A 24,771-nucleotide genomic window follows, 5' to 3' on the forward strand; every position below is an offset into this window, starting at 1 on the left:
ATATACAGGATATTACTCTTATTAGCATCACAGTTATATATATACACATTACAAAACTATGGTCAAAATATCGCACACAAGACAGGTTGTTTATGTATTTGGCGGCGTGGCAGATTAATTATTGTGAAACGATCATCTGCTATTGTTGAAAAAATCACCGAAAAAGAATAAATTTAAAACAATCCATCTCTAGTTTTGGAGGGAGAATAATGAACCACATTAATTATATTGATCCCAATTAATATTAATTTTGCGATCAATGTAGGCATGCGCCTCCATATATCCGCAGGCTGTTTTCTATCAACTGGTGCAGCTAGCGTCGATATGAACAGCAAGCCAACGGAAATTTCCAAGACTGGTCACCATCTCAACGAACTACAGATGGACATCGAATGACTATATATATACTGCACCGGCGATAGCCAGCCCTCCAACCAGAACAGCAAGGCTCCCAGCTTCTTCTTCTCCATTTCTTTTCAGTACTCTCAGTCTCAGTTGGTAACATCACTTGGAGACATGCATTCGTCCGCGCTTCTTCTAATCGTCGTGGCCGCTGGCATTGCCGAGGGGCGTGGCCTCCCCGCCGCCGGCACTCCGGCGGCGCAGTTCTGGGAGGAGGCCCTCCCAGGAACCCCGATGCCAAGGGTCATCGCGGAACTCGTCCAGAAAGGTACGTACTTTTTAATATGTTTGACGTTGTTTCTTGACAGCATTTCAACGATAGATCATGTGGTGTTATACATTTTCTTACTGAGTTGTGTCCTGCAGGCATTGACAACTCGCCACTCAATGAGCGCTACGCTGCCCCCCACTTCTCGCCAAGCACGCAGCTAGGCTACAGCAGATACGATAGCGCCTGCGGCAAGCCGTCGTCGAGCGAGGAGGCCGAAGCGGCGACGGGGATCTTCTTCCACGAGGCACAAGCGCGTGAGGGCAGCGTCATGACGGTGTCCCTCCCGCCCGCCGCGGTGCCGGCATTCCTCCCGCGCGACGTCGCCGAGAAGGTCCCCTTCGCCAACCTCACTGGCGTCCTCGCCACGTTCAACATCGCACCGGGATCCACCGAGGCGACAAAGGCGGGACAGACCCTGTGCGGGTGCCGGGCGGCGCCGCTCGCCGGTGAGCACAAGGCCTGCGCCACGTCCCTGGAGGGCACCGTGTGGGCCGCCACGCGCATGCTGGGAACCACCGCCAGCGGCCGAGTTTGGGTGGCCGCGTCGGAGGTGCCCCGGGACGGCCTGCCGCGACAGGCGTACGTAGTCAGTGCGGTTGCAGCGCTCCACGGCGACCGTCACGTGGGTTGCCACGACGAGCCATTCCCCTACGCCGTCTTCCATTGCCACACGGCACAATCATCTACCAGGGCGTATGAGATCACGCTCAGCAGCCTCCGTGGAAGGGGCCCGGCGGTCTCCATGGTGGCGCTGTGCCACCGTGACACCTCCAACTGGAACCCGGCCCACCCGGCCTTCGAGATGCTGGGCACCCAGCCCGGCGGCGCGCCGGTGTGCCACTTCATGCCGTACGCCAACCTGGTGTTCGGCGTGAAGGCCTAGCTAGCTACCAACGAGCAATCCACGGCTGCCATCTAGTATTTGGATAGCATGCAACACGTACAGTCCTGGAATTAAGAACGGTGCTTGTACTATCCTTAAATTAGCATAAATAAGCGCATAGTGATGGTGTATGGGGCCTTTAATTAGGCTTAGTCGGTCCTAATAAGTATACATATCGGAGTGTTGGTGTCGGTCTGGTCTGAATCTTGTGTTACTGCACGCTGCGGCGCATGTAGTGCTGATCATACTGTACTGTATTTGTGTGTTTTAAATTGTTTGAATAAACAACTATATATTGTGCCTTTAAAATACATAATCACTTTATTTTTTTACATACCTACGTGCGACATATATATATACACACACTAATCTCTACATAAAGATTGGAGAATATTGGGCTATTGTCGCAATTGAAGAATATTAGGCTAAACAAAGGCTAAGTCCCTCCTCTCCTCTCCTCCAAAACCTAACTTTAGGCACTCAAATAGCTGCCTTAAGACTTTCTCACACCCCTACCCCTCTATTTATAGACCTAAGAAGGTGTCTTGACTCTTAAATTTTTTTATTCTTAAAATACCCTTCACTAATAGTGCACTCCTACTTACCATCGGGGCATTTTGGTCCGTTTTTTTCTTCGACCATCGGATGGCTACAGCTTCTTCAAGACTTAGCTGCACCTCGACGCAACCTTCGCGATTAAGCCACGTGACCCTCCAGTCTTCCCGCGGTTTTGAGGCCAAACCGCGGAACCCTAGCACGCTTCTCAAAGCATGACTAGCCGCCACTTGCTTCCCTCTGAAGCAAGCGCTCTGATGATGACACATGTCCTCTGTCTTGCGATCTTGATCGCTGGCAAGTCTCTGCCGTTTTCGATCCCTCGGCCCGCTTGTCACTTGCATTGACATCTTTTTCGCTTGACTTTGTCAGCATGTTGTCTTCATCTATCTTACATGCTTTGCTTGACCTCAACGTGTACTGCTAGGATCACCCTTGACTCTGCCCGTCCTCCTCAATCGTCTGGCACCAAGCACCCCAATTGGCCCCAATCACCCATCGTCGACCGCCAAGTTGCTTCCATCACCTACACATCATGAGACAAATAAACACATATCTCCAACTCCATCTGCAGTTAGTCCATAATCAAAATACTCAATTGAAAACTCAAATCAACTCAGAGCACATTCCAATCGAAATTCAAATTCTGCTCAACTGCGGATTCTCCGAAGAAAAAAGCGGACACTCTGCACATCCCAGTTCACTTCAAAACTGCGGACTATCCGAAGAATTTTGCGGACTCTCCGCATATCCCAGTTCACTTCAAAACTACGGACTATCCGAAGAATTTTGCGGATGCTCCACAAAAGTGCGGACTTTCCGAAAAAATGTGCAGACTCTCCGCATATCCCAGTTCACTGCAAAGTTGCGGACTATCCAAAAAAATTTGTGAACTCTTCGAGAAAATGTGCGGATTCTCCGCAGAACCCAGGCAATCTAAAACTCTGCAAACCAAATCGACAACCTTGTCAATCACTCATCACATATAAATTAAGGCACATTTCAACTTGATTTCTCAAGTTGCTTCCCAAATAAGCGTACGTCCATGTTGCACGGCGGTCGTAAAGTCAAAAACATCAAATTAAAAAGGAATGAGAACAAACATCATCAACTAAACAACTCTTTCCACTTGCATGCCCATCAATGATCATCAGTGAAGATGTTGTTTATTCTAATATTATCAATAACCTCTACTACAAAAAGGCAGATTAGTGCCGGTTAAAAAATAACTTCACTGTCGGTTTTTCAATCGGCACTCTTTACTCGATACTGATAGTCAGCGACTATTAGTGCTAGTTTTGGAACCGACACAAAAACTCACTATCACTGTCGGCAGTGGATCGAAAGCCAAAAAAGGAGATGATACAGCTCGAAATCGATCTGGCTTGACTGCCGGTACCGCCGGCGTGCTCCACCACCACGCTCGCTCTCTGACCCGCACATATGGTCTAGAGCTCGATCGGAAGCCATCTATGGATCATCTAGTGTACCAGTACTACCATGCACATATGGAATGTGCCATTGTTCTACAAACTAGGACTTTTGTGAGAGTATTTTTGCTCTCTGCTAAAATGAGAAGCACAAATTCAAGTAAATTCTGGCGTATCACATATCCTTTCCTTATTACAAACAAAATTCAACACCAAAATTCGTAGAACAAACAGTTCTACTAAGGACGAACACTGCGCTTCATCCAGCAATGGTAATCAAGAACAGCGCCAAGGAAAGAAATCATATGAAATCTCTGTAATAGTGGCTAATACAGAGCAAGAACCTCGTGAGCATGAGCACGCCGCAGGCGTCACCGAAGAGCACAAAGACGGCGAGGTCCCTGGCCTGCTGCAGCTTTGCCTTCTCGTTGCCCTTAGCCTCAACGTGGAGGCTCTTGGCCCTACGCAACGCATCCACCTCCTTGAGTAGGTCGAACTTGAGGCCCTTGCGCTTGAGCTTGGTGACACACTTGCCGAGGAGCAACGCGTCCTCGCCCCCCACACGAGCAGCCACTCGAGGACAGCCTCTGTGTTGGACTTGTACCGCAACTAGAGGAGTGGTCGGATGAAGGAGAAAGAGAGAGAGGAGAGGAAGAGATAAGGTAGAGAGAGGAGAGGAAGAATATAAAAGGTAGCACGTCGCGGCATCGACGAGGATGACCAGTCGACTGTCGGAGGATTAACTCCTGTCGCAGGGATCCCGAGAGACCCCTTTTTAGAGATTCGGCCGGGGGGATGATCCTGAATAAGTTCGTCAGAGAAATGAATGAGAGTAAATGCAACGGCTGGTGGTGGGGGTGATGATCTAGTGCAAAGAGAAGTAAATGCACCGGAAATTAGACAGGTTCGGGCCGCACGGGGGCGTAATACCCTACTCCTGTATGGATGTAATAACTGTCCTGAGGAAGTCCCTCAAGGATGTTGCTGGTTACAAGAATATTTGCCTAACTAAGAGCTTGAGGCTCCTTGTTCTTAGGCAGGGACTATGCTTTGAGTTGGTCTATGGTTCGATTCTTGGTGCTTCTATATTCGATGCTTGCGGTCTCTTGCTCGATTGCTTGTTGGGTCATTCTCGGGTGGTTTGTGGGATGTATTTCGGATGTATCCTTCTCTTTTGTGCTGCCGGCTCTTTTAAGCACTCGTCGGCTGCGACACGCCCCGAACGGGAAAGAGGGGGCACTAGTTCCAAGACGCCACGACCGGGAAATGCGTCATCATTTCTTCTGGGTGAAGTGACCGGGAGGTGGAAAACGCGGCGCACGCCTGGTCACTTGTCACCATAAACACCCTGGCAACGGGCGCCGTAGAGAGGGCCCACCGGGCAGCCGCAGAGCAACCCGGCATGCCCGCCCTGTCTTGTTCCTCTGCCACAGCAGGGCGGCAGACGGAACACCTTGATCCTGGCGATGTTATCCCGAGACACACCGGATGATACGGGACGGGACCCGTGCAATTAATGGCCCCACGCCTCTCTGCCAAAACATGATAGGAACTGACACTGCGACGGGAGTAATTGGGGATGTCAGGCCATGCACGCTCATTGAATGCGGCCTCGGAGCTCTAACGGATTGACACCCCATCGGCGGGTGCCTCGGGGGCCTTTCTGAGTCGTCGGGGCACCGAGTGCTCGGGGGTACTGTTCACCTCCCCGAGCACTCTCTCCTGAGAATGCCTATCCTTGCCCTCGGGGTACCGGGTGCTTGGGGGTACTGTTCACCTCCCCGAGTACTCTCTTCCGAGCACTCTTGCACGAACCTTTGGAGAACCGAGTGCTCGGGGGCTACCACGTGCAACCCCAAGCACTCTCTTCTGAGCACTTTTGTATAGATCTTTCGGGGAACCGAGAGCTCGGGAGCTGCCATGTGCAGCCCCGAGCACTCCCTCTCGAGTACTTTCACACTGACCCTCGAGGAACTGAGCACTCGGGGGCTGCCGCACGCAGTCCCCGAGCACTCTCTCCCGGAACTTAGCTCTTCTGATCGTCGGGGGACTAGGGTGCTCGGGGGTGACCGGACACCTCCCCGAGCACTTTCTTTCCGAAACTTAGACTTTACGAATCATCGGGGAACTGGGATGCTCGGGGACCAGTGATTGTGGCCCCGAGCACCTTCTCCCGGGATTTGAACTTTCCTCATCCCGCAGGAGGGACCTTGCGGCATGGCGACACGTGGCGGATGGCCGGCCTGGTCTCGGGACTCAGGGACCCCCGGTTCCTGATACGCCAACACCGACCGATGAGCCAAAATCATGTTGAATAAAATTTTTGGATCCGATCGCAACAGTAGCGGTTCGTAGCTAGTACTGACACTGATACCGACTTTCATTGCCGGTTCTAGCCACGAACTGACACTAATGTATCAGTGCCGGTTCCAGCCATGAAACAACACTGATAGTTTGTTTCAATGCAGGTTCTTAGCAGTCTAATTATTATTTATGTACTGAAGATTAAGAACCGACACTAATACATCTTCAGTCTCGTTTACCGTTCAACCGGCATTGATAGGGTGCTAATTTTGACTAATTCTATAGTAGTGAACACTATATTTGATTGCCAACAATGAAAATATAACAACATTCCGACGAAAATAATTAAAGATGGAAACTAGCCAGCATGCACTTGCAACATATAAGAAAGGCAACCGGACCTTGAGGTCATACAAATCACATGATCTCTAACAACGATCCCGTTCATATCCAAAGCATCAAGCAAAGGCGAATGGACGTTTTGCACTAGCTAACTAGATAGGACGCCATGGAGGCATGGACTGCTCTAAGCAGTTCCGTCTTAGCTAGATAGTGGAAAAGATACTAGCGCTGCTAATAAGGGAAGCCCGTCTTCTCGCCGAACACCAGATTGGCGTACGGCATGAAGTGGCACAGCATCTCGAAGGCCGGGTGCGCCGGATTCCAGTTGGAGGTGTCGCGGTGGCAGAGCGCCGCCATGGTGACCGCCGGGCTGCGTCCACTAAGCGTGATCATGTACGCCTTGGTCGACGAGCGCCCCGTCATGTGGCACTGGAAAACGGCATACGGGTACGGCTCGTCGTGGCAGGCCACGTGTCGGTCGCCGTCGAGTGGGGAGACCGCGCTGACCACGCACTCCTGCCGGGGCAGCGCCGACGCGGCCGCCCACACCTGTTGTAGCAATGTCTCGCCCGTTTAACTGGATTAGGTTACTATGTAATTTAACGTTGAGGCTTAAGCTATTTGGAGATTGGGAGACTCATTTGGGTTTGATTGCTACTTGCTAGTAGGCTGTGCAGCGTATACCTATTTAGAGAGCCCATGAATTTTGAGGGCCGGGGTGATCGCCCCGCCCGGCCTGCTCAGGGGCCAGCCCTGCACCCCAATTTCCAACCTATTCTAACCTCGTAACCATGAGCACGAGGAGCCGAAGGCCTGTGCCACGTCCTGGAGGGCACCGTCCGGAGCACCATGGGGCATGCTAGGCACGACCACCCGGGGCAAGGTGTGGGTGGCCGGGTCGGCGCTGCCCTGCGACGGTCTACGTGGTCAGCGCGGTCACCCCACTTGACGGCGACCGCCATGTGGCCTGGCATGACCAGACATTCACGCCACGTGGCCTGCCACGATGGGCTATTCCCGTATTCAAGTCTCGAGAAGAGTATATTCTGAAAGGAATAAAGTTGAAGAATAACTTATAGTGCAATAACATGTTTTGTAAGTATAATTTATTGAAGAACTCGAACTATTATTAGAAAACATGTAAATCATATATATGATATGTCTCTACTGTAAGAGGGAATATATCTCCCAGAAGAGAAATCATGTGTTTAAGATTTTGTGTTTAAGCTTAGGATAGCTATGCCATTCATATTTTGGTGTTTTAGATTTTTTTATGTTCCAATGCGGTGCGACAGCCTCTGGCTTTAACGTTGTAACGAGTCATTTGATCACCAATGTGATTAGGATTCTCTATACCTTTCTGGATGAGTTCTGCGATGACCTTCGGCATCGGCGTTCCCGGGAGGGCCCTGCTCCCAGAACCGCTCCGCCGGAGTGCGGCCGCGGGGAGGCCACGCCCCTCGGCGGTGCCGGCGGCGGGCGGCCACGACGATCAGAAGAAGTGCAGACGGATGCACGTCTCCAAGTGATGAAGAAGAAGAAGAATCTGCTCGGAGGCATGCTCTCCTGGTTGGAGTGCTGGTGCAGCATCTATAGGCCGTTGCTGTCCCTCCGAGCAAGTTGGCCCAACAAGTGCGCACATGTCGATAGGCCCTGCTCTGCATGTGGCCGGGTGTGGTCCATGCATCTTTTTGACCAGCCTTAGAAATTTCCGCCGGCTTGCATGCTGTCCGTATCTCTTTCACCATAATATATATAAAGGTTCGCAGAATAATTAATCATATCTAATAATTATATGGTTTTGATGTATTAACATCATCAACAATTATCTACGAAGATAATTCAGTTTGTATTGCACAAATACAAATAAGTTATATAAAGAGCAATATTATAAAAATATATTGCTCCAAAATTATTCTATTCTTATGAGCTATAGAAAAATAGAGAGATAGAAATTTTACAAATAAAATCATGTGATATTCTTACAGATTTATTCACAAAGTCTCTACCAAAATCTATATTTTAAAATATGTACATAAATTGGTACAAGATAATCTGAGGAGTAAACTCCTAATAACCTGTTGATGATCAGATCATATATATTACACTCTTTTCCTTTATAAATTTTTCAATTTAGTTTCTCATATAAGGTTATCTTGAGAGGAGTGTTACGTTCATCATCTAACTAGATAAGAGCACGGGCGTGCAGAGGTTACGACATAGAACAACAGGCCTGCCTGCGAGTTGCGGCGCCCGCACGTGTGCACCGAGAGCGAGAGATGCATGCATGGCAGCTGCTAGGCGGGCAGGTTCGTCGCAGTGGCGCCAGACGACGACACTGCTGCTGCAGCTACAAGTAGCGCAAAGGAGGATTGATGAGCCAGCTATGGCACAAGTTGATGCATGGGCGCGCGCGTTTCTGCCAAGTTCATGCAGAGAAAGCGACCATTTATTTTCTTCAGTAAAAGGTATGCAAAGTGGTGAGAGAGAGTGAGCCTAGCAGTTTAAGTTTTCGTTTTTTCAAGAAGCATAAGTGATTTGAGAGGTTTTGGAGGGAGGCCACGAGACTCAGGGTGCAATGCATTCACTATATATACTAATATACATGCATGCGCGCATCAACTTGCCAGAAACGGATACATGTGCTCCATCGGTTGGGTCAACTTGCATGCGTCGACGCTGCTGCGGGAAAAAAAAATCTACGCTGCAGACGCCTCTCCTATAGCACCGCCCGTCACATATCACCAACATTGATATCAAAAACGTCAAAATAAAAAATTATTCTACATACTTATTACTTAATATATATAATTAGTGTTAAATAGATCTCATCCACCGTTACATAAAACCTGCCTACTCGTACCTTTCACCCTCAGCACAGCGTAGTTCACATACTGGCTTTGCAAGTGGCTAGCTGTTGCATGACAACAATTCTATCTAAACTACAAATGCCGGTAATTATATCATTATTTTTCGGTAATTACAGCACTATCTAAACTACAAATACCGGTAATTATAGCGTACTATGTTATATTTATGTTGTATTGATCTCTGAGACTATTATATAGGTTGTGTGGCTAGTCTAGATGGATCTAATCTAGTCGGATAGCTTCCTTACGCGTAGTCGGAGGGAGATGCTAATATAGTTTTTACTACGAAAGGTTTGGTGTATGCAGAGCTTCCGTATGTATCAATGGCGTGTAATAGCTTGTGTTGAATTGTATCAATTCGTTTCGAATTTTCCTCTGCAGGGTCTCTAGCACCGTATATATAGGGGGTGTCGTATAGCTTCTAGAGTCTTTATTATCATTTTTACAGATAAACTTTCTTATTTATGAGATATTCTAAATATATGCAGACGGTTTTTATGCGTCTAAGAATTCTCTTCTCGGAAATAAAAATATGTTCTGAAAATAAAAAAAACCTAGGATATCTTAGATATATTAATTTTATACTACTTATCGTCACGTTGAGTGGATCTTTATCACCTCTAAGTAGAACTTGCCTCCCTACTCTTATCTTCCACCCTCAGCACAACACAATTCACACACTGGCGTTGCACGTGGCAACAGTTTGCATGACAACGATTCTATCTGAACTACAAATGCCGGTAATTATATCATTATTGTTCGAGTTCTGATTGTTTTGCTTGCACAGCAGCACACCAGCGGCGTAAACACGGTTTTCCATCATTGACGTCCAAATACATTTTAGCTAGGAATAGTACGTAGTATCAATCGATTTGTCGTGTAGTACGTATATAATATGTCACTCTTATTACCAACAGAAGCATATTGCATACAGTGCAAAATTATGAGCATATATACAGTGGAATGATCATCTCCTATCGTCGAAAAAAATCGTCAAAAGAAAAGGAGCAGATTAAAAACAAAAATCTATCTCTAGTTTCGGTGGGCAGGGAGTAAATTAAAAACAACTGATTTCAATTAATTTTGCGATATATCGTCTATGACAGCAAGTCCGCAACCCGGCAGAAATTTCTTTTCCAAGGCTGGTCAAAGAAATGGACCAGGCGTGTGGGCCCACCTGCTCAGAGGAACAGCCACGGGCTATATATACTGCACTGGCCGGAGCCCTCCAACCAGAGCAAGCCTCCTTCCCAGCTTCTTCTACTCCATCTCTTCCTCTCACTCGGCATGCATCCGTCCGCGCTTCTTCTGGTCTTGGTGGCCGCCGGAATCGCCGGGGTGCGTGGCCACCCCGCCGCCGCCGGCACTCCGGCGGCCCGGTTCTGGGAGGAGGTCCTCCCGGGCACGCCGATGCCGGAGGCCATTGCAGAACTCGTCCAGGAAGGTACGTACTCCACTACTTGATAGAGAATCCTAATCACATTGTTAATTGACAATCAACAGTGAGACATTATTTACGAAGAGTAAGAGTCTATATATATTACATGATGCATGCATGCATGCACAGATTTCTCACTGATCATGGCCTGCAGGCATTGATCGCTCGCCACTCAAGGAGCGCTACGCTGCCCCCTACTTCTTGCCCAGCGCCTGCCTAGGCTACACGTACCAGATCACCTGCGGCAAGCCGCCGCCGAGCGAGGAGGCCGAGGCGGTGACGGGGCTCTTCTTCCACGAGGCACAGGTGCGCACAGGCAGCGTCATGACGGTCTCCTTCCCGCCAGCGGCTACGCCGGCCATCCTCCCGCGCGATGTCGCCGAGAAGGTCCCCTTCGCCAGCGTCACAGACGTGCTCACCACGTTCAACATCCCGCCGCGGTCCGCCGAGGCGATGCAGGTGCGCGACACCCTGCGCGGGTGCCGCGCGCCGCCGCTCGCCGGGGAGCAGAAGGCCTGCGCCACGTCCCTGGAAGGCACCGTGCGGAGCGCCATGGGCATGCTAGGCACGACCACCAGCGGCAAGGTGTGGGCGGCCGCGTCGGCGCTGCCCCGCGACGGTCTGCCCCGGCAGGAGTACGTGGTCAGCGCGGTCTCCCCACTCGACGGCGACCGACACGTGGCCTGCCACGACGAGCCGTACCCGTATGCCGTCTTCCAGTGCCACATGACGGGGCGCTCGTCGACCAAGGCGTACATGATCACGCTTAGTGGACGCAGTCCGGCGGTCACCATGGCGGCGCTCTGCCACCGCGACACCTCCAACTGGAATCCGGCGCACCCGGCCTTCGAGATGCTGGGCACCCAGCCCGGCGGCGCGCCGGTGTGCCACTTCATGCCGTACGCCAATCTGGTGTTCGGCGAGAAGACGGGCTTCCACTAGCTAGCTAAGACGAAACTGCTAAGAGCAGTCCATGCCTCCATGACGTCCGGTTGCCTTTTTCTTATATTTTGCAAGTGCATGCTGGCTAGTTTCCATCTTTAATTATTTTCGTCGGAATGTTGTTATATTTTTATTGTTGCCAATCAAATATAGTGTTCACTACTATAGAATTGGTCAAAAGTAGCACACTATCAGTACCGATTGAATAGTAAATACGACTGAAGATGTATTAGTACCGATTCTTAATCTTCTATACACGAATAATGATTGAGCTGCTAAAAACCTCCATTGAAACAAACTATCAGTGTCGGTTTATGGCTGGAACCGGTACTGATACATTAGTGCCGGTTCGTGGCTAGAACCGGCAATGAAAGTCGGTATCAGTGCCGGTACTAGCTACGAACTGCTACTGTTGCGATCGGATCCAAAAAATTTATTCAACATGATTTTGACTCATCGGTCAGCTGGTCATCCTCGTCGATGCCACGACGTGCTACCTTTTATATTTTTCCTCTCCTCTCTCTACCTTATCTCTTCCCCTCCTCTCTCTCTCTCTCCCTCATCCGACCACTCCTCTAGTTGCGGTACAAGTCCAACACAGAGGCTGTCCTCGAGCGGCTGCTCACGTGGGGGCGCGAGGACGCGTTGCTCCTCGGCAAGTGTCATCGAGCTCAAGCGCGTTGCTCCTCGGCAAGTGTCATCGAGCTCAAGCGCAAGGGCCTCAAGTTCGACCTACTCAAGGAGGTGGATGCACTGCGCGGGCCCAAGAGCCTACACATTGAGGCTAAGGGCAGTGAGAAGGCAAAGCGGCGGAAGGCCAGGGACCTCACCATCTTTGTGCTCTTCGGTGACGCCTGCGGCGTGCTCGTGCTCACGAGGTTCTTGCTCTGTATTAGCCACTATTACAGGGATTTCACATGATTTCTTTCCTTGCACTGTTCTTGTTTACCATTGTTGGATGAAGTGCAGTGTTCGTCCTTAGTAGAACTGTTTGTTCTGTGAATTTTGTTTGTAGTAAGGAAAGGATGTGTGATACGTCAGAATTTACTTGAATTTGTGCTTCTCATTTTAGCAGAGAGCAAAAATACTCTCCCAAAGTGCTAGTTTGTAGAACAATGGCCATTCAATATGTGCATGGTAGTACTAGTACACTAGATGATCCATAGCTGGCTTCCAATCAAGCTTTGGACCATATGTGCGGGTCAGAGAGCGAACGTGGTGGCAGAGCGCACCGGCGGTACCAGCAGTCAAGCCAGTTCGATTTCGAACCGGCTCGTTTCCTTTTTTGGCTTTCGATCCACTGCCGACAGTGATAGTGAGTTTCTGTGTCAGTTCCAAAACTAGCACAAATAGTTTTGTGCCCGGGTTCCAAAACTATCAGTGCCGGCTGAAAAACTGGCAGTGAAGCTATTTTTCAACAGGCACTAATCTGCCTTTTGTTGTAGAGGTTATTGATAATCTTAGAATAAACAACATCTTCACTTATGATCATTGATGGGCAGGCAAGTGGAAAGAGTTGTTTAGTTGATGATGTTTGTTCTCATTCCTTTTTAATTTGATGTTTTTGACTTTACGATCGCCGTGCAACATGGACGTACGCTTATCTGGGAAGCAACTTGATAAATCAAGTTGAAATATGCCTTGATTTATATGTGATGAGTGATTGACAAGGTTGTCGATTTGGTTTACTAAGTTTTAGATTGCCTGGGTTCTGTGGAGAGTCCGCACATTTTCTCGAAGAGTTCGCAAATTTTTTTGGATAGTCCGCAACTTTGCAATGAACTGGGATGTGCGGAGAGTCCGCACTTTTGTGGAGAGTCCGCAAAATTCTTCGGATAGTCCGCAGTTTTGAAGTGAACTGGGATGTGCGGAGAGTCCGCACATTTTCTCGGAGAGTCCGCAAAATTCTTCGGATAGTCCGCAGTTTTGAAGTGAAATGGGATGTGCAGAGAGTCCGCATTTTTGCGAAGTGTCCACTTTTTTCTTCGGAGAATCTGCAGTTGAGCATAATTTGAATTTTGATTGGGATGTGCTCTAAGTTGATTTGAGTTTTCAATTGAGTATTTTGATTATGAACTAATTGCAGATGGAGTTAGAGATATGTGTTTATTTGTCTTATGGTGTGTAGGTGATGGAAGCAACTTGGCGGTCGACGATGGATGATTGAGTCCAATTAGGGTGCTTGGTGCCAGACGATTGAGGAGGCCGGGCAGAGTCAATAGTGATCCTAGCGGTACATGTCGAGGTCAAGCAAAGCATGTAAGATGGATGAAGACGACATACTGACAAAGTTAAGCGAAAGAGATGCCAATGTAAGTGACAAGACGGCCCGAGGGATCGGAAGCGGGAGAGATTTGGTAGCGATCAAGATCGCAAGACGGAGGACATACGTCATCATGAAAGTGCTTGATTCAGAGGGAAGCAAGTGGCGGTAGTCACGCTTTGAGAAGCGTGTTAAGGTTTCACGGTTTGGTCTCAAAATCGCGGGAGGACTGGAGGGTCATGTGGCTTAATCCCGAAGGTTGCGTCGAGGTGCAGCTAAGTCTTGAAGAAGCCGTGGCCATCTGATGGATGAAGGAAAAAAACGGACCAAAATGCCACGGTGGTAGGTAGTAGTGCACTACCGGTGAAGGGTATTTTGAGAATAAGAAATTTTAAGAGCCAAGACACCTCCTTAGACCTATAAATAAATGGGTAGGGGTGTGGTAAAGTCTTAAGCCAGCCATTTGAGTGCCTAGAGTTAGGTTTTGGAGGAGAGGAGATGAGAGACTTAGCCTTTGTTTAGCCCAATATTCTTCAATTGCCACAATAGCCCAATATTCTCCAATCTTCATGTAGAGATTAGTGTGTGTATATATATATATATATATGTCGCACATAGGTATGTAAAAAATAAAGTGATTATGTATTTTAAAGGCCCAATATATAGTTGTTTATTCAAACAATTTAAAACACACAAATACAATACAGTATGATCAGCACTACATGCGCCGCAGCGTGCAGTAACACAAGATTCCGACCAGACCGACACCAACACTCCAATATATATACTTATTAGGACAGACTAAGCCTAATTAAAGGCCCCACACACCATCACTATGTACTTATTTATGCTAATTTAAGGATAGTACAAGCGCCGCTCTTAATTCCAAGCGTGTGTGAACAAAGACTGTACGTGTAGCATGCTATCCAAATACTAGATGGCATGCCGTGGATTGCTCGTAGGTAGCTAGCTAGGCCTTCACGCTGAACACCAGGTTGGCGTACGGCATGAAGTGGCACACCGGCGCGCCGCCGGGCTGGGTGCCCAGCATCTCGAAGGCCGGGTGGGCCGGGTTCCAGTTGGAGGTGTCACGGTGGCACAGCGCCACCATGGCGACCGCCGGGCCCCTTCCACGGAGGCTGCTGAGCGTGATCTCATACGCCCTGGTCGATGATTGTGCCGTGTGGCAATGGAAGACGGCGTAGGGGAATGGCTCGTCGTGGCAACCCACGTGACGGTCGCCGTCGAGCGCTGCAACCGCACTGACTACGTACGCTTGTCGCGGCAGGCCGTCCCGGGGCACCTCCGACGCGGCCACCCAAACTCGGCCGCTGGCGGTGGTTCCCAGCATGCGCGTGGCGGCCCGCACGGTGCCCTCCAGGGACGTGGCGCAGGCCTTCTGCTCACCGGCGAGCGGCGCCGCCCGGCACCCGCACAGGGTCTGTCCCGCCTTTGTCGCCTCGGTGGATCCCTGTGCGATGTTGAACGTGGCGAGGACGTCAGTGAGGTTGGCGAAGGGGACCTTCTCGGCGACGTCGCGCGGGAGGAATGCCGGCACCGCGGCGGGCGGGAGGGACACCGTCATGACGCTGCCCTCACGCGCTTGTGCCTCGTGGAAGAAGATCCCCGTCGCCGCTTCGGCCTCCTCGCTCGACGACGGCTTGCCGCAGGCGCTATCGTATGTGCTGTAGCCTAGCTGTGTGCTTGGCGAGAAGTGGGGGGCAGCGTAGCGCTCCTTGAGTGGCGAGCTGTCAATGCCTGCAGGCCATGATCAATGAGAAATCTGTGCATGCAGGCATCATGTAATACCGTTCATCGACTGAGAATCATGCTGATTTTAGTGATCCGAGGAAGAGTTTCCGGAAAAGTATAACACCAGCTGATTTATCGTTGAAATGCTGTCAAGAAACAACGTCAAACATATTAAAAAGTACGTACCTTTCTGGACGAGTTCCGCGATGACCCTTGGCATCAGGGTTCCCGGGAGGGCCTCCTCCCAGAACTGCGCCGCCGGAGTGCCGGCGGCGGGGAGGCCACGCCCCTCGGCGATGCTGGCGGCCACGACGATTAGAAGAAGCGCGGACGAATGCATGTCTCCAAGTGATGTTACCAACTGAGACTGAGATAGAGTACTGAAAAGAAATGAAGAAGAAACTGGGAGCCTTGCTCTGCTGGTTGGAGGGCTGGCTATCGCCGGTGCAGTATATATGGTCATTCGATGTTCCTCTGAGCATGTGGGCCCTGGTCCATCTCTAAGTTGTTGAGATAGTGACCAGTCTTGGAAATTTCCGCTGGCTTGCTGTTCATATCAACGCTAGCTGCACCATCTGATAGAAAACAGCCTGCGGATATATGGAGGCGCATGCCTACGTTGATCGCAAAATTAATATTATCTCTATTTAAAAATAGTAGATGTATTTTAAAAAAGTCAAACTTTAAATACTTTGACTAATATTTAGTTAAATTATAAGAATATCTAGTGTATAAAAATTATACAACAAGATTCATAATTCAAAATGATTTTAAACTATATAGGTTTTGTAGCTATAAATGACATATTTTATGATAAAACCTAAGTTAAAATTCAACTTCAAATATCAAAGCCTAAAAGAAATGCGCATACCGTTTCTGAATGGAGAGAATATTAATTGGGATCAATATATATATAATTAGTGTGGTTCATTATACTCCCTCCAAAACTAGAGATAGATTGTTTTAAATTTATTTTTTCGGTGATTTTTTGACAATAGCAGATGATCATTTCACAATAATTAACCTGCCATGCCGCCAAAAAGATAAACAACCTACCTTGCGTGCGAAATTTTGACCAAAGTTTATATATATATATATACCTACGATGATGATAATAAGAGTGATATCATATATATGTGTTGCAGCGATATACCTTTTTTTTGGCATGTATGTGATTTTAATAATTAATGACAACATAATCAATGAGACTAATATGTTTATTAAGTATATGCTATAGGTGATCTTATGGATGCAATACATGAAGAAGTCACTAAAGGGGGACAAAGATTGAATTGAATTGGACAAGTTCTAGAAAAATTATACACGTCGGATGGTCCAGCGCAGAGGAGTTTGTACATGCCGAAGTATTTTTTTTCAGTTGTTTTGTACACGCTAGATGGTCTGGCGCTATAGAGGTTGTACACGCTGGAGTATTCTCAGAACATTGTGTAAGGCTGTACATCGGATGGTCCAGCGATGAAGTGCTGAATACACGTCGAAGCATTTCCCAGGAGTGGTGTTTCTCCATGGTAGAAGAAGTTTGTACATGTCAAATGTTTCGGCATATGCACCAAAAGCTTCAGCGGAGCATTTTTCAGAAGATTTTCTCTCAGCTCAGTAGAGAAATAAATTCTACACGCTGGATGGTCCGGCACATACTGAGAAAGTTTTATCGGAGTAATTGAGTGAAGAGAAATAGCTCGGTTGGCTCAAGTCTACACAATGGATAGTCTGGTGATGGAGTTCAAAGTTACATCGGAACATTTGGTATTCACAATAAGTTTGAGTAGGGTTCCAACGACTAGTTTCTGCTGTTATATATGTCGGATGGTCCGATGTTTGTACTGCTATTAACGTCGGATCATTAGATGTTCATAGTCTTTTTGAGTCATTGGAGCAACGGCTAGTTCACGGGGATGAGGCTATAAATATTCCTCCATTCAGTCATTTGAGTGTGCTAGAATCCAAGGTAGATCATAGACACTTAAGAAGACATCTAAGCTATCAAAATAGTAAAAGTGATCATCTAAGACAATTAGCACAAGATTAAGGGAGTGATTGGTGCTATTAGGTCTAGAGAGAATTGTTGCTAGGTGTTACTACCTAGAGAGAGGATCGAAGAATGATCCTACATTATAACAAATGATACGCTGATATTTGGAGTTTTGATAACTCACCACATCATGAGTCTTAATGGCTCATGCTTATTGATCCTCAATACAAATAATCCTCTGAGCATGTGGGCGTGGTCCATCTCTAGTTTGTTGAGATAGTGACCAGTCTTGGAAAGTTCCGCTGGCTTGCTGTCCATATCAACGCTGCACCAGCTGAGCTGATAGAAAACAGCCTGCGGATATATGGAGGCGCATGCCTATATTGATCGTAAAATTAATATTAATTGGGATCAATATAATTAGTATGCATGGTTCATTATACTCCCTCCAAAACTAGAGATAGATTGTTTTAAACTTACTCTTTTTCGGCGATTTTTTCGACAATAGCATATGATCATTTCACAATAACCTGCCACACCGCCAAAGAAATAAACAAACTGCCTTGTGTGCGAGATTTTAACCATAGTTTTGTACTGTGTATATACCTGCGATGATAATACGAGAGATATCCTATATACGTATACTTCGCAAGATAAAATCGATTGATACTACTCACTCTCTCCACGTGGTAATAGTTAAGGTCAATTCAAGTATTTGGTCGTCAAATTAAGGGCACTGCTCTGGTAGTCCTTTCAACTAATATCCTAATACTAATCCTGCCTTGAAATGGAGAGCTCCCAGCGATTCCCGTTGCCCTCCGCCACTACTCGCGCGACGCATGTCCCGCCAGGGTTGTATTATGTTTGGATGACGTTATCGGTGGTTAGGAACAGGGATGGAGTTAAGAACCGGCGACCCTGTGCTATTGCCCGGGCTCCGTCTCGTCCTACAATGGAGAATTAATAGAGTCCAACAGTAGAAATCGACGCATATCCCACCAGGGTTGTATTATGTTTGAATGACGTTATTGGTGGTTAGGAACAGGGGCGGAGCCAAGGCCCGGCGACCCTGTGCCGCTGCCTGGGCTCCGCCTCGTCCAACAATGGAGAATTATTAAAGTACAACAGTAGAAATCGTAGTTGGACTAGGCAAATCCACAAAGTCCAGCAAGGCGAAGGGAAAACGCAGCATGCAGCAGCCGTAGGCCCGCAGTAGGTCGTGCCCTTCCCAACCCGGGGCCACCTACAACCCCCACGCCGCCCCTCCACTCTCCGGACAACCTAGGATCTGCTTAGATATAAATATGCAACTATGCCTAGTAACATAAACCAACTCTTAAGTCTCTGACTTTCTGTTAATTTTAGTCATGGATCTGCCACTATGCCCAGGATGTCTAATTTTCCTTGCTCCACCACTAGTTAGGAGCTAAGTTGATTTGGAAAGCCTATTGGGTGATTTAGCACGATACATATGTCTCGTTAAAAACTCTATCCAAAAACCTAATAGGAAAAAAGACACAGGAAAAAAGAGTACAGAGTATTCGCAAGTTGCATTGCATGCATATGTTGCCTCATGAAAAACTTTATGTGGGTAACCTTTATGTAAAAACTCATAAAGGGAAAAAAGAGTACAATACTTAACCTTCTTGGTCTTATAATCTTATAGGTATCCTATTCTCCATAAATAGTAATCAATCTTCATGATATTTCTATAATGACTACTTGACGATGAACAATTAAGTGATCTACCTTCAAGGTAAATTTAAAATAATAATCATCAATACGATTCCTTCTTGGTATATCAAGATAAAGACTTGTGTGACTCCAAAATATGATGATTAAAGTTCATCAAGTATTCTCCCCCTCAGCGACATCCTTTGAACTACATAGTTCAAAATATATTAATCATATTTTCCATAAATGTGCATAAGTAACGATATGTTATTACCACAATGGTGAGTCTTTCATAAAATTATCCCATAATTCTTCTACAAATTATGATGAGAGTAATTGGAGCAACATGCTTCGTACACTGATGAGCTTGATTCATTCAAGTAACCACTTATTTCATTAGTTGTGCAATACAAATAAAAGTTTATCCTTCCTAAGGACTAAACCTTTCAAAGAATCATGCGGGTAAATAAGTTGCGATTATGCATAACTTCTAGGTATAACATATCCTACAACTCTCTCGTAGTGGATCTTTAAGGTTATAGCCAATTAATATGTTATATAGATCTTCATAATTTAACTTATACCACTAAAGGGTACAACCAATCTAGAGTTGGTATTTATAGGGATAATTCAATTGCCAATGTCAACAATATTATAATACCTACTATGGTGTTTATAGGATATCATCATTTCATTGCTAGCTGGTGAAATATACACTTTCTAAGTGCTTATATGGCGTCTTCATGGTCTTATGATTCCTCATTTTATTTTCTCAAGTCTATACAAGTCTATATACTCTTCTGAGATCATTAGTGTAATTCAAGAATTAATTGGCAAGTCATTCGTTAAGCCATAGATTTATCGACAACAGACAACATTGGTTGAGCTCGGTGAAGTTCATCACATATCCACAGTCAACAAACTAGGAATTTCCAAATGGTTTAGGATCGACGATAGTATATAAAAATCTTGTGTATCATAAAAACTCATTAAAACAAACATAGTCAAAAGTAAACAATGGTTTCCAAATGCATGTCACACGTAGGAATTCTTAAAAAAATAAAATGACTATGCATTTGAAAGGCACAATATACGGTTGTTTATTCAAACAGTTTAAAACACACCATCACTATGTACTTATTTATGCTAATTTAAGGATAGTACAAGCACCGTTCTTAATTCCAAGACTGTACGTGTTGCGTGCTATCCAAATACTAGATGGCATGCCGTGGATTGCTCGTAGGTAGCTAGCTAGCTAGGCCTTCACGCCGAACACCAGGTTGGAGTACGGCATGAAGTGGCACACCGGCGCGCCGCCGGGCTGGGTGCCCAGCATCTCGAAGGCCGGGTGGGCCGGGTTCCAGTTGGAGGTGTCACGGTGGCACAGCGCCACCATGGCGACCGCCGGGCTGCTTCCATGGAGGTTGCTGAGCGTGATCTCATACGCCCTGGTCGATGATTGTGCCGTGTGGCAATGGAAGACGGCGTAGGGGAATGGCTCGTCGTGGCAACCCACGTGACGGTCGCCGTCGAGCGCTGAAACCGCACTGACTACGTACGCCTGTCGCGGCAGGCCGTCCCGGGGCACCTCCGACGCGGCCACCCAAACTTGGCCGCTGGCGGTGGTTCCCAGCATGCGCGTGGCGGCCCACACGGTGCCCTCCAGGGACGTGGCGCAGGCCTTCTGCTCACCGGCGAGCGGCGCCGCCCGGCACCCGCACAGGGTCTGTCCCGCCTTTGTCGCCTCGGTGGATCCCGGTGCGATGTTGAACGTGGCGAGGACGTCAGTGAGGTTGGCGAAGGGGACCTTCTCGGCGACGTCGCGCGGGAGGAATGCCGGCACCGCGGCGGGCGGGAGGGAGACCGTCATGACGCTGCCCTCACGCGCTTGTGCCTCGTGGAAGAAGATCCCCGTCGCCGCTTCGGCCTCCTCGCTCGACGACGGCTTGCCGCAGGCGCTATCGTATGTGCTGTAGCCTAGCTGTGTGCTTGGCGAGAAGTGGGGGGCAGCGTAGCTCTCATTGAGTGGCGAGTTGTCAATGCCTGCAGGACACAACTCAGTAAGAAAATGTATAACACCAGCTGATTTATCGTTGAAATGCTGTCAAGAAACAACGTCAAACATATTAAAAAGTACGTACCTTTCTGGACGAGTTCCGTGATGACCTTCGGCATCGGCGTTCCCGGGAGGGCTTCCTGCCAGAACCGCGCCGCTGGAGTGCCGGCGGCGGGGAGGCCACGTCCCTCGGCGATGCCGGCGACCACGACGATCAGAAGAAGCGCAGACGGATGCATGTCTCCAAGTGATGTCACCAACTGAGACTGAGAGAGAGTACTGAAAAAACAAGGAAGAAGAAGAAACTGGGAGCCTTGCTCTGCTGGTTGGAGGGCTGGCTATCGCCGGTGCAGTATATATGGTCATTCGATGTTCCTCTGAGCATGTGGGCCCTGGTCCATCTCTAAGTTGCTGAGATAGTGATCAGTCTTGGAAATTTCCGCTGGCTTGCTGTTCATATCAACGCTAGCTGCACCATCTGATAGAAAACAGCCTGCGGATATATGGAGGCGCATGCCTACGTTGATCGCAAAATTAATATTATCTCTATTTAAAAATAGTAGATGTATTTTAAAAAAATCAAACTTTAAATACTTTGACTAATATTTAGTTAAATTATAAGAATATCTAGTGTATAAAAATTATACAATTAGATTCATAATTCAAAATGATTTTAAACTGTATAGGTTTTGTAGCTATAAATAACATATTTTATGATAAAACCTAAGTTAAAATTCAACTTCAAATATCAAACCCTAAAAGAAATGCGCATACCGTTTCTGAATGGAGAGAATATTAATTGGGATTAATATATATAATTAGTGTGGTTCATTATACTCCCTCCAAAACTAGAGATAGATTGTTTTAAATTTATTTTTTCGGTGATTTTTTGACAATAGCAGATGATCATTTCACAATAATTAACCTGCCATGCCGCCAAAAAGATAAACAACCTGCCTTGCGTGCGAAATTTTGACCAAAGTTTTGTACTACATATATATATACATATATATATATATATATGTATATACCTATGATGATGATAATAAGAGTGATATCATATATATGTGTTGCAGCGATATAGCTCTTTTTAGGCATGTATGTGATTTTAATAATTAATGACAACATAATCAATGAGACTAATATGTTTATTAAGTATATGATGTAGGTGATTTTATGGATGCAATACATGAAGAAGTCACTAAAGGGGGACAAAGATTGAATTGAATTGGACAAGTCCTAGAAAAATTATACACGTCGGATGGTCCGGCGCAGAGGAGTTTGTACATGCCGAAGCATTTTTTTTCAGTTGTTTTGTACACGCTAGATGGTCTGGCGCTATAGAGGTTGTACACGCTGGAGTATTCTCAGAACATTGTGTAAGGCTGTACATCGGATGGTCCAGCGATGAAGTGCTGAGTACACGTCGAAGTATTTCCCAGGAGTGGTGTTTCTCCATGGTAGAAGAAGTTTGTACATGTCAGATGTTTCGGCATATGCACCAAAAGCTTCAGCGGAGTATTTTTCAGAAGATTTTCTCTCAGCTCAGTAGAGAAATAAATTCTACACGCTGGATGGTCCGGCACATACTGAGAAAGTTTTGTCGGAGTAATTCAGTGAAGAGAAGTAGCTCGGTTGGCTCAAGTCTACACAATGGATAGTCTGGTGATGGAGTTCAAAGTTACATCGGAACATTTGGTATTCACAATAAGTTTGAGTGGGGTTCCAACGACTAGTTTCTGCTGTTATATATGTCGGATGGTCCGATGTTTGTACTGCTATTAACGTCGGATCATTCGATGTTCATAGTCTTTTTGAGCCATTGGAGCAACGGCTAGTTCACAGGGATGAACCTATAAATATCCCTCCATTCAGTCATTTGAGTGTGCTGGAATCCAAGGAAGATCATAGACACTTAAGGAGACATCTAAGCTATCAAAATAGTAAAAGTGATCATCTAAGACAATTAGCACAAGATTAAGGGAGTGATTGGTGCTATTAGGCCTAGAGAGAATTGTTGCTAGGTGTTACTACCTAGAGAGAGGATCGAAGAGTGATCCTACATTATTATACGCTAATATTTTGGAGTTTTGATGACTCATCACATCATGAGTCTTAATGGCTCATGCTTATTGATCCTCAATACAAATAATCCTCTGAGCATGTGGGCGTGGTCCATCTCTAGTTTGTTGAGATAGTGACCAGTCTTGGAAAGTTCCGCTGGCTTGCTGTCCATATCAACGCTGCACCAGCTGAGCTGATAGAAAACAGCCTGCGGATATATGGAGGCGCATGCCTATATTGATCGTAAAATTAATATTAATTGGGATCAATATAATTTGTATGCATGGTTCATTATACTCCCTCCAAAACTAGAGATAGATTGTTTTAAACTTACTCTTTTTCGGCGATTTTTTCGACAATAGCATATGATCATTTCACAATAACCTGCCACACCGCCAAAGAAATAAACAAACTGCCTTGTGTGCGAGATTTTAACCATAGTTTGGTACTGTGTATATACCTGCGATGATAATACGAGAGATATCCTATATACGTATACTTCGCAAGATAAAATCGATTGATACTACTCACTCTCTCCACGTGGTAATAGTTAAGGTCAATTCAAGTATTTGGTCATCAAATTAAGGGCACTGCTCCGGTAGTCCTTTCAACTAATATCCTAATACTAATCCTGCCTTGAAATGGAGAGCTCCCATCGATTACCGTTGCCCTCCGCCACTACTCGCGCGACGCATGTCCCGCCAGGGTTGTATTATGTTTGGATGACGTTATCGGGGGTTAGGAACAGGGATGGAGCCAAGAACCGGCGACCCTGTGCTATTGCCCGGGCTCCGTCTCGTCCTACAATGGAGAATTAATAGAGTCCAACAGTAGAAATCGACGCATATCCCACCAGGGTTGCATTATGTTTGAATGACGTTATTGGTGGTTAGGAATAGGGGCGGAGCCAAGGCCCGGTGACCCTGTGCCGCTGCCTAGGCTCCGCCTCATCCAACAATGGAGAATTATTAGAGTACAACAGTAGAAATCGTAGTTGGACTAGGCAAATCCACAAAGTCCAGCAAGGCGAAGGGCAAACGCAGCATGCAGCAGCCACATGACTGCAGCACGTTGTGCCTTTCCCAACCCGGGGCCACCTACAACCCCCACGCCGCCCCTCCACTCTCCGGACAACCTAGGATCTGCTTAGATATAAATACGCAAATATGCCTAGTAACATAAACCAACTCTTAAGTCTCTGACTTTCTGTTAATTTTAGTCATGGATCTGCCACTATGCCCAGGATGTCTAATTTTCCTTGCTCCACCACTAGTTTGGAGCTAAGTTGATTTGGAAAGCCTATTGGGTGATTTAGCACGATACATATGTCTCGTTAAAAACTCTATTCAAAAACCTAATAGGAAAAAAGACACAGGAGAAAAGAGTACAGGGTATTCGCAAGTTGCATTGCATGCATATGTTGCCTCATGAAAAACTTTATGTGGGTAACCTTTATGTAAAAACTCATAAAGGGAAAAAAGAGTACAATACTTAACCTTCTCGGTCTTATAATCTTATAGGTATCCTATTCT

General features: G+C 46.8%; 5 protein-coding genes across 5 annotated transcripts; 2 read left to right on the forward strand and 3 right to left on the reverse strand.

Moving 5' to 3' along the window:
* The first annotated feature begins 498 nt into the window (after positions 1-498).
* LOC133904395 (protein RAFTIN 1B-like) lies at positions 499-1,556 on the forward strand. Its single transcript, XM_062345885.1, has 3 exons — positions 499-670; positions 769-817; positions 854-1,556. The coding sequence occupies exons 1-3, from the start codon at positions 517-519 to the stop codon at positions 1,554-1,556; spliced, it is 906 nt and encodes a 301-aa protein (XP_062201869.1). The 5' UTR covers positions 499-516.
* Positions 1,557-6,418: 4,862 nt separating this feature from the next.
* Positions 6,419-7,577, reverse strand: LOC133904615 (BURP domain-containing protein 13-like). Its single transcript, XM_062346088.1, has 3 exons — positions 7,497-7,577; positions 7,111-7,233; positions 6,419-6,736 (listed from the first exon to the last, which is right to left on the reverse strand). The coding sequence occupies exons 1-3, from the start codon at positions 7,575-7,577 to the stop codon at positions 6,419-6,421; spliced, it is 522 nt and encodes a 173-aa protein (XP_062202072.1).
* A 2,725-nt stretch (positions 7,578-10,302) lies between these two features.
* On the forward strand, positions 10,303-11,452 carry LOC133905097 (protein RAFTIN 1B-like). Its single transcript, XM_062346806.1, has 2 exons — positions 10,303-10,501; positions 10,650-11,452. Exons 1-2 carry the CDS (start codon positions 10,345-10,347, stop codon positions 11,435-11,437), a joined length of 945 nt encoding a protein of 314 aa, XP_062202790.1. The 5' UTR covers positions 10,303-10,344; the 3' UTR covers positions 11,438-11,452.
* A 3,126-nt stretch (positions 11,453-14,578) lies between these two features.
* LOC133904387 (protein RAFTIN 1A-like) lies at positions 14,579-15,858 on the reverse strand. Its single transcript, XM_062345855.1, has 3 exons — positions 15,639-15,858; positions 15,410-15,458; positions 14,579-15,373 (listed from the first exon to the last, which is right to left on the reverse strand). The coding sequence occupies exons 1-3, from the start codon at positions 15,790-15,792 to the stop codon at positions 14,671-14,673; spliced, it is 906 nt and encodes a 301-aa protein (XP_062201839.1). The 5' UTR covers positions 15,793-15,858; the 3' UTR covers positions 14,579-14,670.
* A 4,516-nt stretch (positions 15,859-20,374) lies between these two features.
* On the reverse strand, positions 20,375-21,414 carry LOC133904616 (protein RAFTIN 1B-like). Its single transcript, XM_062346089.1, has 2 exons — positions 21,261-21,414; positions 20,375-21,162 (listed from the first exon to the last, which is right to left on the reverse strand). The coding sequence occupies exons 1-2, from the start codon at positions 21,412-21,414 to the stop codon at positions 20,375-20,377; spliced, it is 942 nt and encodes a 313-aa protein (XP_062202073.1).
* Between the last annotated feature and the right edge of the window lie 3,357 nt (positions 21,415-24,771).

This window comes from Phragmites australis, chromosome 22, assembly GCF_958298935.1.
Source record: "Phragmites australis chromosome 22, lpPhrAust1.1, whole genome shotgun sequence".
Classification (NCBI taxonomy): domain Eukaryota; kingdom Viridiplantae; phylum Streptophyta; class Magnoliopsida; order Poales; family Poaceae; genus Phragmites; species Phragmites australis.

What these genes read in the sequence shown, in the direction of transcription:
- LOC133904395 (XM_062345885.1), top strand. Translation starts at nt 517, where the DNA reads ATGCATTCGTCCGCGCTTCTTCTAATCGTCGTGGCCGCTGGCATTGCC. An exon ending in CGCGGAACTCGTCCAGAAAG is followed by an intron (nt 671 to 768) that starts GTACGTACTTTT and finishes TGTGTCCTGCAG; the next exon opens with GCATTGACAACTCGCCACTC. An exon ending in TACGCTGCCCCCCACTTCTC is followed by an intron (nt 818 to 853) that starts GCCAAGCACGCA and finishes CAGATACGATAG; the next exon opens with CGCCTGCGGCAAGCCGTCGT.
- LOC133904615 (XM_062346088.1), bottom strand. Translation starts at nt 7,577, where the DNA reads ATGCCGAAGGTCATCGCAGAACTCATCCAGAAAGGTATAGAGAATCCT. An exon ending in ATCAAATGACTCGTTACAAC is followed by an intron (nt 7,234 to 7,496) that starts GTTAAAGCCAGA and finishes TATTCCTTTCAG; the next exon opens with AATATACTCTTCTCGAGACT. An exon ending in GGGGTGACCGCGCTGACCAC is followed by an intron (nt 6,737 to 7,110) that starts GTAGACCGTCGC and finishes TTGCTACAACAG; the next exon opens with GTGTGGGCGGCCGCGTCGGC.
- LOC133905097 (XM_062346806.1), top strand. Translation starts at nt 10,345, where the DNA reads ATGCATCCGTCCGCGCTTCTTCTGGTCTTGGTGGCCGCCGGAATCGCC. An exon ending in TGCAGAACTCGTCCAGGAAG is followed by an intron (nt 10,502 to 10,649) that starts GTACGTACTCCA and finishes CATGGCCTGCAG; the next exon opens with GCATTGATCGCTCGCCACTC.
- LOC133904387 (XM_062345855.1), bottom strand. Translation starts at nt 15,792, where the DNA reads ATGCATTCGTCCGCGCTTCTTCTAATCGTCGTGGCCGCCAGCATCGCC. An exon ending in CGCGGAACTCGTCCAGAAAG is followed by an intron (nt 15,459 to 15,638) that starts GTACGTACTTTT and finishes CATGGCCTGCAG; the next exon opens with GCATTGACAGCTCGCCACTC. An exon ending in TACGCTGCCCCCCACTTCTC is followed by an intron (nt 15,374 to 15,409) that starts GCCAAGCACACA and finishes CACATACGATAG; the next exon opens with CGCCTGCGGCAAGCCGTCGT.
- LOC133904616 (XM_062346089.1), bottom strand. Translation starts at nt 21,414, where the DNA reads ATGCATCCGTCTGCGCTTCTTCTGATCGTCGTGGTCGCCGGCATCGCC. An exon ending in CACGGAACTCGTCCAGAAAG is followed by an intron (nt 21,163 to 21,260) that starts GTACGTACTTTT and finishes TGTGTCCTGCAG; the next exon opens with GCATTGACAACTCGCCACTC.